The sequence below is a fragment of the Prunus avium genome, chromosome 5 (genome assembly GCF_965620075.1).
Source record: "Prunus avium chromosome 5, drPruAviu1.hap1.1, whole genome shotgun sequence".
NCBI lineage: Eukaryota > Viridiplantae > Streptophyta > Magnoliopsida > Rosales > Rosaceae > Prunus > Prunus avium.
In genome coordinates, this window is record NC_142288.1 from 11,173,402 (window position 1) to 11,188,015 (window position 14,614).

The 14,614-nt window shown below is 36.7% G+C and overlaps 2 protein-coding genes across 2 annotated transcripts; one reads left to right on the forward strand and one right to left on the reverse strand.

Annotated features, from left to right (window-relative positions):
- The first annotated feature begins 2,684 nt into the window (after positions 1-2,684).
- On the forward strand, positions 2,685-4,735 carry LOC110752332 (uncharacterized). Its single transcript, XM_088253683.1, has 2 exons — positions 2,685-3,511; positions 4,231-4,735. Exons 1-2 carry the CDS (start codon positions 2,685-2,687, stop codon positions 4,733-4,735), a joined length of 1,332 nt encoding a protein of 443 aa, XP_088109809.1.
- Positions 4,736-4,821: 86 nt separating this feature from the next.
- On the reverse strand, positions 4,822-5,446 carry LOC148294285 (uncharacterized). The gene is made up of 2 exons (XM_088253684.1): positions 5,283-5,446; positions 4,822-5,158 (listed from the first exon to the last, which is right to left on the reverse strand). Exons 1-2 carry the CDS (start codon positions 5,444-5,446, stop codon positions 4,822-4,824), a joined length of 501 nt encoding a protein of 166 aa, XP_088109810.1.
- Positions 5,447-14,614: the final 9,168 nt, after the last annotated feature.

Sequence of the window (14,614 nt, forward strand, 5' to 3'; positions counted from 1 at the left end):
GATACACGTTCTTAACGTTGTTCTTAGGGGCAAACCATCCGACAGGTATTATTCTCTATTTGTTTGGAATAGTATAATTTATGTTATCTTTGTAAGTTTGAGTGTTGTATTTTCTATCATAGGTGCACTGTCATTGGGAGGTCTTTATTTTCACCTGAAGAGACAAGAGCACTTGGTAATGGTGTTGAATATTGGAGAGGATTTTACCAGAGTTTAAGGCCAACACAGTTCGGGCTTTCCCTCAATATAGGTTTTGTATTCCCCTAATTTCCTCTGTTTTGAGAATCCTACTAAGCCAAATAACGAAATGCCTTGCATGACATTTTAATTCATATGTTGCAGATGTATTAGCCAGACCTTTTTATAAACCCGTTCTGGCGAGTAAATTTGTTGATCAATATTTTGACTACTCGATTATGGATAGGGTTCTTGGTGATATTGGGTATTCGGAGGTATTCACGATTCTCTTTTAATCCATGGTATGTAGTTTTTACAAGCAAATTCACCAGAAGTGGATTAATATAAGTAAAAGACACCTCATTGCAATCTTTTTACTGTGACATTCTTCTACTTACAGGTGACAAAAGCCTTGAAGGGGCTCAAGGTTGCACTTACTTATAGGGATAATAAAGCTTATAGGATCACTGGATTGTCCACAAAATCACTGAGCCAACTAATGTGAGTCTTGAAGTAAGTTATGCTTATTCTAAATTTGTATGTGTATATTTAAATATGTGCTGCTTGATTCATAACTTATTATTCAAATTTGCAATTTAGGTTTACTTTAAAAGACAAAAAAACTAGAACTTCAGTAGTTCAATGTTATCATGAAAGGTACAATATTGTACTAAAAGATGTGGGTCTGCCTGCCTTACAAGTTGGGAGCAATTTGGAACCCATTTATTTACCTATGGAGGTACCTTTCTTGACCTTTTAAGCATTTATTTTTCAGTTTGATTCTCTTTTAAGCATGGTACTAGTATTTAGGAAATGATTTAATTTTTTTCCTTTTTGCAAGCTTTACAAAGGTACTCGAGGAACCTCAATGACAGACAAGTCATAGAGTTACTAAGAGCAACTTGTCAATGTCCTCAAGAGTGAGAGTTCAACATAATGCAAGTCTATATGTGCTTTTTATTTTGACAATGAATGTATTTCTTAATTCATAATTGAGTTTTTATCTTAGTTTTTGGAATCATGTTGCTGCATTTATGCATATGCTTAGGAAAAATAATTCAACTAGAGGTGGTTTCATGGATGATGTATTTGGAATGCAAGTGAGAGAAGAAATGGCTTTGGTTCATGCTCGAGTTTTGCCTCCTCCATTGGTAATCATTTGTCTCCATTTTTATTCAAGCACTACAATCATCATTGAACTTGTCTATGTACTGATGTTTGTATTGAGGGGCATAGCTAAAATACCATGGTTTGGTACAAAAATAAATTTTTTTTCGCTTGGTGTTGCACGTTGCTTGGCGTGTTTGTGCTCGAGCTTTCCCGTATTGCAGTGGGCTATAGCCGGGCTAAACTGTGCTTGACGGGACAGTAAGCATGGGTTCATAGAACTAGTACATTTTATAGACTTATTATGACCTCTCTGCATGGTGGGTTGCGTGTTTGCTTGGCGTGGCATGTAGACCATAACTTGCGCAAGAGCATACGACAAATTCTTGCATATCTAGGTCAAGCTTCTTTCCTGATTAAGTGTTGTGTTAGGCCATAAATATATTTGGGCCCAGCCTTGGATTTTTTGGGCCTCAACAATGTGTTAGTAAAGTTAAGTTAGTTGTTATATTATTTTCATTCAAATCAATTATTCAAAGGGAAATTCTATTGACACCCCATTTTTTGCTCTTTACACCCCATAATAATTTTAAACATGAATAATCTATTTTACCCTTGTACATAATTACCGTTAAGGACAAGAAAATTAAAAATTAAAAATAAAATTACTCACTACACCCCACATATGTTCATACAACCCTAGGTTGACTTTTTTCTCAAACCATCGTGTTCCTACAACTCTAATGAGATTTATACGTTTATATTGGTGAAAAAATATCTTGCATTTATTCATGAAGGGTGAGATTGAAGTTAGAGAGGCTTCGAATGAGGTATGAGTTTATTTTTTGACGTTTTGCAAGTTTAGAGTTTAGGGTTGGTAGCTGGTTGCGTTCAGCACATCAGTACCGAACGCGATAGTTAAATTCGGTTAGATGCCACCGAAACTTTGCACCTAATTCGGTCGTGTTTGATCGATCATCAACTTAATATTCGGTGGAGATCCACTATAATATGAAATGTTGTTCAGTGGTTTATTACCGAAATTTTACCTACGTTTCAGTGGCAACAAACCGAAATTGATTTATTTTTTCAGTAACTTATTGTCGACCACAAATTTAATGCAAGCTATTTTGATCTTACTCCTATTGAAGGAACAAAAACAAGGTGACGCCCCTACTGAAGGCAACAATATGGGAACAGAATGTGTAATGGACTATAGTGATTAATTCACAACTTATTCGGTAATTATGTTGAGTTTTTTTTTTTTTTGTTGAAATCATTTTTAGTATCATTAATGTGGCATTAATGTTTCAAATTTTCTCTTTAAATAACATGAGTTGTATGTGTAGATATTCAATGGTAGAGATGCATTACTTAGATGAGCTCGTGCACAAGGAAAAATGAATAATATTGTCATTGTAATTAAAAGGTCTGATTATGGAGGTGAGGGCAAGAGAAGACCTCGAGTAATACTTGCTTGTGAGAGGAGCGGTAACTATAAGTCTTGCAAGTCTAGTGAGACAACTGATATAAGGTCGGATGTAAATAGTGATATGAAAACATGTGCTAGGGACACTGGTGCCAAGAAATGTGGATGCCCATTCTTGTTAAAATGTGTCAATATTGGCGATAGGGATGATTGGAAGTTGGAAGTGGTTTGTGGAGTACACAACCATCCTATTTCAGAGTATCTTCAAGGTCATTCATTTGTGGGGCGACTTTCTCAAGAGGAGAATGCCTTGTTGGTGGACATGTCTAAGAGTTTAGTGAAACCTAGAGATATTTTGGTCACCCTAAAGGATAGAGATGCAATGAATGTTTCAACTATGAAAACAATATACAATGCTAGGATCCGAAATAGAACCAAAGAATTTGCTGGGAGAACCCAAATGCAACAATTGCTTACTAAGTTATCCGAACACAATTATATTCAGTGGCATAGGACATCTGGTGATATTGTAACTGACTTGTTTTGGACACACCCCATTAATATTGAGATTTTGCGTGCATTTCTACATGTACTTATCATGGATTGCACCTATAAGACTAATAGGTATCGTTTCCCACTATTGCAAATTGTGGGGGTGACATCTACTAATATGATATTCTCTGTTGCGTATGTTTATATGAATGCCGAGAAGGAAGACAATTACACATGGGCTTTGACTGCATTGAGGAGTTTGTTGGATGATAATTGTCTTCCTAGTGTTATTGTCACCGATCGAGAGTTAGCATTCATGAATTCTATTACGTCTATATTTCCGAAAGCACGACATTTATTATGTAGATGGCATATTAACAAAGGAGTGTTGGCAAACTGCAAGAAGTTATTTGGGACCCTCAAACAATGGAAGCAATTTAATGAGGATTAGAATACTTTGGTTGGTTCAGAAACGGAGGAGGAATATTGGCGTTGTTTGCGACAGATTGAGTCTAAGTTCAGTGAATTTCAAAAAGCTCTTGAATACATACATTACAATTGGTTAAATCCATTTAAAGATAGGTTTGTGGCTGCATGGACAGACACTTGTATGCATCTTGGCTCGACGACTTCAAATAGGTAAGTATTTTAGTCAACTTTTGATATGTTAATTTGAAAATTTATTTTGCTTCAGGTAAATTTATTATTGTTATCAACAGAGCAGAAAGTGCACATGCAAAGTTGAAGCGACAACTCCGCTCGAGCCAACTTAACTTTGAGAGATCATGGGTAACTATTCACTAATTGTTAGAGCTGGAGCACACAGAGATTAAGGCATCTTTTGAAAAGAGTCTATGTTTTATTCAACATAGGTTCAGGCATCCGGAGTTAAGAGAGTTAGTAGGTTTTGTTTCTATAAAGGCTTTGAGTGTAATTGTGTGCGAGTTAGAAAGGTAAATTCAATTTACTTATTGCATGTACATATATGGTTTACATAGTTAACATTGTAATTTTTTTGCAAACAGGTTAGAGATAGATGGGGTGGATACTTTATCATGTGGTTGTACTATTCGTCGAACCCACCAATTACCATATGCACATGAAATTGCGGAGTATAGAGATCGTGATGTACCAATCCCACTTGATGTTGTGCATTCACATTGGAGAAAATTAGATCTCATCAATATACGAAACAGTAGTCATGGCACAACTTCACCAGGAAGGTCACAATTACAAAGATTCAATATCTGGAATGAACAACAAGATGATGAAAAGAAGAGACAAGTTCACATGACATTAAAGGAGCTAATGAACCCTGGTTCTACTGCACTTACTGAACCAAAAGGGAGACCGCGAAAAGTCGACACTTCTACTTGTCGTTTGCCATCTGTATTTGAGATTGCTGAGGCCTCCACTGCTCTCCCTAAAAATAAACCAAAGCAAAGCCTCACTGCCTCACTAAAAATAAAACCGAAGAAGAGTACCACTACAGTGCCAAAGAAAAGAAACAGCTCCATAATGAAAAAGTGAAAGTCATAAAAAATTAACAATTTTACCTGATAATATCTGCTTTGCATTGAGGCAAATGGGTCAAATGCAGCTCCATAATTAGGATTCTAGATAAACGGATATCCCACGTTAATGTACCACTCCAAGTACCCATGCACAGTATCTGATGGTCTCCTCACTGGTACACTACAGTTCGCCTCTCCCAACATGTGGTTCTCCCGATTGTCCCACCCGAAGTAAGAATTATAGGAATTAGCACGACTACAAGTTCTGGTTGGGGCACTTATTCTGGGAGGAATCGTTTGCACTCGACCAAACTGCCTAAGAACTTGCTCAAGATGGTAAGGCTCAATAACATCACAACATCTGAGCATCCCTGAGTAGAATGCAACATTTGGAAAATGGGTGGTGTTCCCTTTCAAACTTGTAAGGTTCTCATATAACCTGAAATTTGATACATAATATAGCATGAACTACGAGGAAATACATTATTGAACCAAAACATATATATATATATATATATATATATATATATATATATATATATATATATATATATATAAAATACAAAACACAACACACCTTATTAGCATTCAAAGCGTCAAGCTGCTGTCTATACTTCTGCACGTCTACCGATGTTGTGCCATTGTCTCGACATGGAATCCAACGAAGTGCACGAGGCTGGACCTCTAAATAATCAAGGTCATGATCAGGGACAACAACACCATACATGTGCTAATACACCCAAGCCTCCAGTAAAGTCATGTACCCAGCAATTTGCTTCACCTTAGACCTCGAAGCTTGGCCTAATTGCCTATACAACCATGCTAAACACCCAGACTCCCATGAATAACCAGTAACACTATCAAGGTCTCTAAATAGTCTAAGGTACACAATTTAGACCATCGTGCCAGCCTTGTCAACAAACAAAGTACAGCCCAAGAGATATAGCAAATATGCTCTAGCTGAATACATGATGTACTCCTCTGAATCTGTGTCTGAAACATTGGAGAATCGCGCTCGTAACCATGGCAAACTCACATACTCATCACTGTATTGTTGCAATTGTTCAATAGCTTCTTCATCAGTCACTCCTAAGTAATTAACTAGCAACTCGAAATTTGTGTCATTATCATCTTCAAGCGGAGCAACCGCTGCACCAGACACAAGAATGCTTAAAATAGATGACACATCATCCAATGTGATGGTCATATTACCAAAAGGCATGTGAAAGGTGTTCGTTTCGGGATGCCACCTCTCAACGAATGTAGATACCACAATCTTATCTGCATTCCGATAAGAACACCTAATAAGTTGCTCTAATCCAGACCTCTGAATGTACCCTTTGAATATACCATTATTTGGATTACCCCACCAATTCCACTCACGAAGGGTAGATGTCTTCGACATGCACCTAAGGAGCTCACGTTCCTAGTTAAATACAAAAATAAAAAAAGTTAATTACCATGAACCAGACTTATATTCTACGTTCTATTGTCACAGTAAAACGACTTACTTGGTTATTGCAAATTGCAGCTGCTACGTGAGTTTTAAAACTCGTAAGTAAACATGGATCAATGGGACCTACTCGAGATGGCTCAGTAGGCTCAGCATGTACCTCAATATTACTATCATGAGTAGCAGATACATCTTCAACCTCTGTAGTATCCTCAAAGTGATCTTGGGGAGCCGCTCTCTGTCTCCTCGTTGAGGCTGTAGGACACTGTCTATCAGGTCGAGATGATGAAGCCTCAGTAGTACCTCTGCGAGTCCTCTTCATATCTAAAAAAACAGTATTAAGTACACACTCAGTAACAGATTCGGTATATGATCACTGAAAAGTGGAAACAAATTCAGTGGACTATCACTGAAAAAAGAAAACATATTCAGTGGAGTACTACTGAAAAATTGAATTACATTCGGTGGGTATCACCTGAACAATATAAATAAATTCGGTGGACTACCACCGAAAAAAGGTAACGAGTTCGGTGGCAACCCACCGAAAGTAAGATTAATTTTAGTGGTTCAAATTTGGTGGACTACCTCTGAAACAATGTAACCAATTCGGTGGTAATCCACCGAAACTAAAATCCCATTTCGTAAAACCAGGTTCGAACAAACCATACAATAAGAGTTCAAAATCAGACTTTGTGAAATCAAAATCAAACATAGGCTTCATCAACACTTAGAAACTTAAATATAGAAATCAAAATTGAAATCATACCTTTAATCTTCGAAGGATTTGTGGAAACTTGACAGAGTGGTTTGCAGAGATGCGATGGAGTGGTGGTTTGCAGAGATGCGATGGAGATCGGTGGTTTGCAGAGATTGGGTGCGATGGGTCTGTTTCAAAAAGAAGGGAATTTTCGATGGGGTGTGTCTGCAAGAAGAAGGAAGTTTCGATGGGGTGGGGCTTGATATGGGATGGGGTGGGGTTTGATATTAGATGGGGTGTATCTGAAGTGAAAGGGAATTTTCGGTGGGGGTGGTTTGATATGGGATGGGGTTTACAAAGAGAGTGAGGGAATGGGGTTCATGAGGGCATTTTAGGAAAAAAGAAAAAAAGAAAAAAGGGGGGTATAGTGAGTAATTCGAAATTTTTTAAAAATTTAGTGGGAGGGTGTATAAAAATTAAGGGGTGTAGAGAGCAAAAAATGGGGTTCATATAGAATTACCCTACAAAAACCCCATTTGTGTTTATGTGTGTAAGTTAAGTATTTAAATTCCATTTTATTTGCTTTTAAGTGTTTGTTAAGTTAAATTAGGTTTAGTTATTTCGAAGTTAAGAACTCAATCCTTGTAGGAATGACCTCGTGCGTACCTTGCTAAATTACAATTGACCTTGTGCACTTGCGAGTATAATTTGTGTTTAGATTAATCTCTGTTTTGCACATATCCAAAATTCACAACAATTATAATTATTAATAAGGCTAATTGTTAGTTAGATATAGGGTTTTATTTTTCGTAATATTTTTATTTGATGTCTCTCCTTCGCTAATAGGGAGAATTGTATAGAGGAATACAATTCACATTCGATTTAGAAGAAATCATTATTACCCACGGCCTCGCTAATTAGGACCTATAAGATCGCACATTGAAAAGGTATAAATCGAGAATTAAAAAGAGAATAAATGATTTTGTGGCTTTTTCAAAGTCAAAGTCAAAGTCAAAGTCAAAATCAAGGTCAAAGTCAAAGGTCAAAATGTTGACTCAAGACTTGACGTGGGCAACATAAGGTTGACTAGGACCAATGCTTGTTAGACAAGTTAGTGATTTAATTTGTTAAGTCATTCAATCAATTAAACTAATTAGATTAGCTTAATGAGTTAATTAATGTTATGGAACTTTAGTTATGGTCCTACATGACTTAAACATTTATAGAAATGGACCATATAGACTTAGGTAAAATGTGACACATTATGAGATTATTGTTGTAGACCAAAGTAGCCCAAATAGAGGCCAAGACTAAGGGGTGCGGCACATGTGGTGTGGGTCACATAAGTGTGACAAAATGTGGTTATATAAAAAGAATGCCATAGCTCTACACCTCCTTAGGGTTTCAAGTGGGACATTTTGGAAGAGAAGGGAAATCAAACCTCTCTCTAAGCTCTCTCTTGGCCGGCTACTTGGGAAGAAGAGGCTAGCACCATTTTCTCTCCAAGCTTTCTTATTCTCTTATTCTCCTCCATCCTTGGTAAAGATTCTTTGGGGAGGTACAACTCTATTGTGTCTATTTGGAGAGTAAAGTGGAGAATCAACATCAAAGGGACCAAACCCTTTACTTGAACACCATCCTTGGTTTCAAGATTCGCTCCAAGGGTATGTCTTCTTTCTACCATCTCGTTAATATTTGATTTTCGTGTCAATGGTGCAAGTTTTCATAAGCCTAGAAAGATTGGGATCTAAAATGAGACTTGTATGAATCTCTAACTTTTATTCTTGCTTCCGCTTCATTTGATTTCATATTAGATATGTTTATGCTAAATGATTTGTTTTCTTATAGCTTCATGGGATTTTAGAAATCTCTACACCAATAATTCCCTTCAATTCAATCTAGGACATTGATCGATTCTAGGATTAGATCAGAACAGTGGATCAAATCAAAAACTTCTGATTTGATATGGGCCTTCATATAGGTAGGTAGGAATGCATCTAGAACATCCATCTCAAACCTACTATGCACCTCCCCATATTTAACCGAAAACTAATCCGAGCATTTGAATTAAATATTTGAATTAATCCAAACCGTTCGAGTATTCTATAAATACCCCTCTCCTCCTTCATTTTCCTCACACCCAAACTCTCCAAAACCTTCAAACCTTTGTTCCTTTCTTTCTCCTCCACCATAACCACCCACATTTCCTGGAATCACTATTCATCTCGGATACTATTCACACCCCATTCTTATTTATATTTGATATTCTGCCCAATTTAAAATTGTTACATTCAGTTAATTCTATTTTCTTAATTAGGTAATTTTTCAAGTTATTCTTAAAACTGGACCCTTATGTCGTTAGTCTACCCGTTTGAATTCTAATCAAAATAATCTTATGGGCCTATATTCACCATTTTCCTTTGACCGTTATTACCGGACCCCATTATACCTATTTCCACTGGTTCAAATGTATGAACAACATAGAACTATTTGGACATAAATTTTACCGTATCGTGAAACTGACCGTTTTTGGACCAGGGATGGAACTTCAAGGGCTGTTTTTGGACTTTTCAGAACATACAAGGACCATATTGCAATTACATGAGACTTCAAGGACCTATTGACAATTATTGAACAATATGAGGACTAAATTATAATTTGAACAAAGTTGAATGACCAAAGTGCAATTCAAAATAAATATAAGGACCATAGTGCAAATAAACACAAGTATAAGGACTTAAATGATAATAATGGATTTTAAGTAACATTTTTGGATGTTGGACTAGGACTCAGTTTCCTAAGCAAGGCAAGTTTGAACTCGAAGGCGCAGAAGGCAAGTCACGCTTGAGCTTTGGATTCTAGGTTGGGGACTCACTTCTGAACTTGTATTTTTGTGTTTGTATGACATAATAAATATTGTTGTGTGCAAAAGCTGTAGTGTCTTTGGATGCCATATGTGTTTGGTTTTATGGATGCTTGGCCTTAGATTTTTTAAATTTTGAAGGGTACTTGTTTGCGGGCAGTAACCTCAATAACCTAAGGATGAAGGGAGCATAGAGTCTTACCTAGGTTTCGATCCCCTAAACCTTTGGAGGGGCTACACAGACAAACTTTTCCAATACCTTATGTGTGAGGTCTAGTCGAGGTGGTGTAGCCGGTAAATGGACACTCTTGATACCGTGCTAGGTAAGTTTCTAGTCGTGGTAAGGGGTAGTTGGCCTATAAGGATCGATCATCAAACAACAAATACAGGTGCATCAAAAAATGTTTGCAAAAGTTTTGGATCTAATATATGTATAAATGGTTTGTGTTGTGCATATTCTTTTACCGTTTTCTTAAACATTATTCTATCATTCTATTATTTTTGCTATCTATTTATAATACACGATATTGTCTGCTTTGGGCCTCCTGCCCTCACGGTTTTGTTTCTGGGAACTCACGAGCAATTTCTCAGTGGGTCATCCATCCTGGGATTGCTCTAGCCCAAACTCGCTTAACTTCGGAGTTCCCATGAAATCCGAAGCCAGTGAGCTCCCAAAAGGCCTCGTGCTAGATAGAGGTGGGCATGTACATATAAGGCACATCAACCCCTCTCCGTTGGTCGATGTGGGATGTTACATACAAACTTGGTCGGGACCCCCTGCTAGGCAGATGAGCATATGTGATGCTCACCCCTATTTTTTCATGTAGATCTAAACCTTTGAGCATCACCTTGGTGTTGTTTTCAAACCTGTCAACAACTTGTTTATGTTCAATATCACCCTTGACAAGTCGTGAGTTCTTTCCCTTGGAACTGAGTGTGCCATTGATCTTTTCCTTCCTCTGTTTTAAAATAAGTTATGAATGGGTTTGTGTGCAATTTTTATTTTTTTGATTTGTAAAAGTTACTTTTGAGGTTTTTGGCACTAGTTTCTATATTAAATAAAAAATTTCATAATGTTTTATTCATTTCCTGCTACTATCAAAAACTCATATCCAACCCATTTTAATTGAATAAAAGGGCTTAACGTATTTTGGGAATCTTGAGGATATAACACCTGGGATTTAGGTGTTATATTTTCGAGATCGTCAAGGTACTTGTCGCTATCACGTGTCTTGAATTTTGGGGCGTGACAGAAAATTGTATCAAAGCAAAACTTTGTTTTGAAAAGATTTTGAACAATTTTTTATATGAAAAATTAATGATATTTTTTAGAAAGCACCACCCTCCGTTTCTTTAAGTTCTTGGACTTCTTCCAAAGAATTTCAACTTCTTCGTTTCTTAGAATCTTGAATATTCTTCTTATTCATCGTTGAGCTTGTCTTTTCTCATGCAGTTCTTATTCCTTTTGACAAGTTGCTGATAAAACTCTATGCACAACACCAAACTTGAAATGTGGATCCTGAGACCTTGGTAGTCGTCGTACAAGCTGTTATGCAAGGCCTTTAACAAAACAATCCAAATGTCTAGAATGCAAACATGAATGAGGTGGAGCGCAAATAAGAGCAAGAGCTAAAGTTTTTCGAGCAGTTTCTAAAATTGAAAACTATGAAGTTCAATAGGGCAACCGAAGCTGAGAAAGACAAAGACTGGCTAAAACATATTAAGAAGAAATTAGACTCCATGCACACGCTAGCAAAGTATCGTGTAAGGTTTGCGGACACTATATGCTCCATCAATGGATACTATACGCCAGCAAAGTATCGTCGTAATGTTAGAAAACAAAGAAAGCAGCTAGTAGGATACTATATACTCCATCAATGGGGTGAATATGCGGACACAATTACTTGGGACTAGTTTGAGGACTACTTCCTCAGCCGATATGTTCTAACCGCTCTCAAACAAACCAAGATTCATGAATTCTTCGCCCTTGAACTATTTCTCCTTTAGATTAAAACTATGTTACTTTCAAAAGTAAACTCACTACAATCCTTTAGTTTGCACATAATGGCTTCATTTTCTAATAACCCCAAACGTTCTAAGTGGATCTTACAGATATAGTTATGTCAAACTTCTAGATGTGCTATTCGGAGCTTCACAAGCATCCGTATGAAACAAGCAAACTCTTGTACTCGGTAGGTATGAACAACATCTACTACTACAGTTCCTAGTCCCCCCTACCCTAAAGCCCGCATCTTTCGTTGTGTGCAAGTGAAAATCTCCAAACATAAATATAAATTACATTTAAAAAAAAAACAAACAAATGAGGTTAAATTAATTGTCAAATAATTAGTAAACTTTTGGTCTTAATTTTATGACTGGATTGGATGTGAAATTATTTGAGAGCTTATATATAAATGAATTGTCATATTTAAGGAAGAATAAAGGGAGATAATTTCAAAACTTTTTCTAGGATATTAAGCTACAAACAATATCATCAACATAATCAAAGAAGTGGAAGCAATATAAAAGATCACACTTTTGAGCTGAAAACAATCCTTTTGCCAAGTATCTTTAAAGCCTAATCTTGTTTATGCCCAAAACCAAAACTTTCAAGAAGAAGGATAAGAATTTTACCCTTGATGTCCATTCTTGGATGGCATGTTCACACCTTGTTGGAAGGCCTTCTTCCTTTTGGCTTCAATAGATCTTTACATTGACACAAATGAAATGTCCTCACCATACCAAATATAATTGAACAGGTGAAGAAGATGGCAAAGGGAAGAGAAAGTGCTAGCTCTCTCCTTTGGTGGCTGATTCTAGCATAATGGAGTGGTGAGTTTCTCTCATCCCAACACAACTCCAAGATGGAGGCTTCAAACCCTAAAGAGAAAATGGCTAAGGTTTCTCTTTTATATGCAAAAAACATGTGCAGAAAATCCTCACACATGTGGTGGATGCCTATAGGGTCTTTTGGGCTCCTCTTGGGTTCCCTTGACTTGTGTTGTCGCACAAAACTTGTTCCTAGGCATAATGGGCCCTCGAGCTATTTTTCCATTTGGCCCAAAATGCTTTTAAAGCCCAAACTAAGTCCAATCGTCAAACTAATTTCATGATTAATATCTTAATCATGATTTATGACTTAGCTCTTAAGTCCTAACCATAGTTTGTATAGTTTGACTTGGTCAACCGTTTTGGTCAACTTAGTTGACTTTCAACCTCTTATCTTCTTCATTTGTTTCTCTTATTATATTTATCGGTGTGCAAACCATAGATTCTTGTTAGTAAGGTAGTGGGTAGTTTCAATTCCTCTAAATTGATGGTAAATTAAATTCCACTATTTAATTGTCCTTATTAGTGAATGTTAATTACAATTAAGCCTTGCAGGGCTTCCACAAAAACCTAAGTGACACCTAGCAATATGTCATGACTACCTAAGTTAAGTAGAAAGTTGAAGAACCTGTTCAAGTTGGAATGACCATGCAGTTCAGTTATCCTCTAACACAATGCTCCTAATTCATATTATTAGGGTATGAATGCTTTTGTCAAAACCCTAATATGAATTTTCTATTTATATGATTACATTAGTTATGTTTAGAAACTTCCTTTCTAATCATATCCACTACTTTGCAATGATTTCTTCAATTCTTTATGGAGCATTCTCTCTCATTTACCAAGACTATACATTCCTTGTTATACATTCACTTGCCTCTATTAATCAGTTGAAGATTCCAACAATACTTCAAACATTTCTCAACATGACTATAAAGTATTGTCAAAGACCAAATGATGTCTCAAGTCTAAGGACTAGTTTATACCATTGCATACCTCTAGCTTTTTAGTTATATATATATATATATATGTGTGTGTGTGTGTGTGTGTGTATTTCTTATCTCTACAAAGTTGAAAGAGCTAGAATAGAGATCTCGTCTTCTCTAACCTATAGCAGGTGCACCTCTCTCTCAATCTCTCTCTTCTATGTAAAACTGCTACTAGCATATAGTGATTATGCTAAGGTAGCATTTGGGATTGTGGTGAGTAAAAAAAAGCGGCTTTAAAAAAAAGTTTTGCAAGTGAAAGTGTTTGGTAAACTTTGACAAGCTGCTTTTAAAAAAACAACCGGTCCTTTCAATGAAATTTTCGTTTTTCCCATAATGCCCTGACGACTTTTCCAAAATGACAACCCTTATCCTTCTCATTCTGCACTGTCTTCTTTTTCCTTCTTCTCACTGCAAATCAATTCTTCTTCTTCCTTTTTTTTTTTTGAATAGATCAAACTTTTAGGAGAAGAACCCAGATCATAAACTCTAGTCCACAAATAGTCTCATCACAGCACACTTCTGATTTAATAGAAAACACAAACGAGCTGCAAAAAAATTTGAATTTGATTGAAAAACCCTAGATTTGGGAACTGAGAAAACTTCAATTCTTCTCTCTTCTTCTTCCTCACTGCACAAATGCATGGAAGAAAACATGAACAAGGGTGGTGGTTGGGTTGGGTGGGGTTCGTCGTGTGGGGCTGGCGTGGAGGAAGGGGTTGGGTGTGGTGATATCGAGGTCGGGTGGGGTTCTTTTTCCTCTCTCTGTGTAGATCAATTCTTCTTCTTCCTCACTCTAACCACAAAAAATCCAATCCCCAGCTTCCCCATCTCGTCATCTCCAGCCAAGGAAAATCCAACCCCAACCTTCCCCAGCAAAACAAATCCAATCTTCCCGTTATTCACATACACAGAGCAAAGAGGGAGTTGTGGAACTCAAACCAGATCGTGTTGAATTTTTTTTTTTTTTTTTTTGAGAGAGAGTTGGGTTTTATTTATTTATTTAACTTATCTGACTTTTTTATTTGATTTAATCTGAACTTTTTGGCAAAAAAAGGATAAGTATA

Excerpts from the sequence above, each read along its gene's own strand:
- LOC110752332 (XM_088253683.1), top strand. The coding sequence starts at position 2,685 with ATGAATAATATTGTCATTGTAATTAAAAGGTCTGATTATGGAGGTGAG. Across the intron at positions 3,512-4,230 it reads GTTATTGTCACCGATCGAGA|GTTAGAGATAGATGGGGTGG; the intron begins GTTAGCATTCAT and ends TTTTGCAAACAG.
- LOC148294285 (XM_088253684.1), bottom strand. The coding sequence starts at position 5,446 with ATGTATGGTGTTGTTGTCCCTGATCATGACCTTGATTATTTAGAGGTC. Across the intron at positions 5,159-5,282 it reads AATAAGGTGTGTTGTGTTTT|GTTATATGAGAACCTTACAA; the intron begins GTATTTTATATA and ends ATCAAATTTCAG.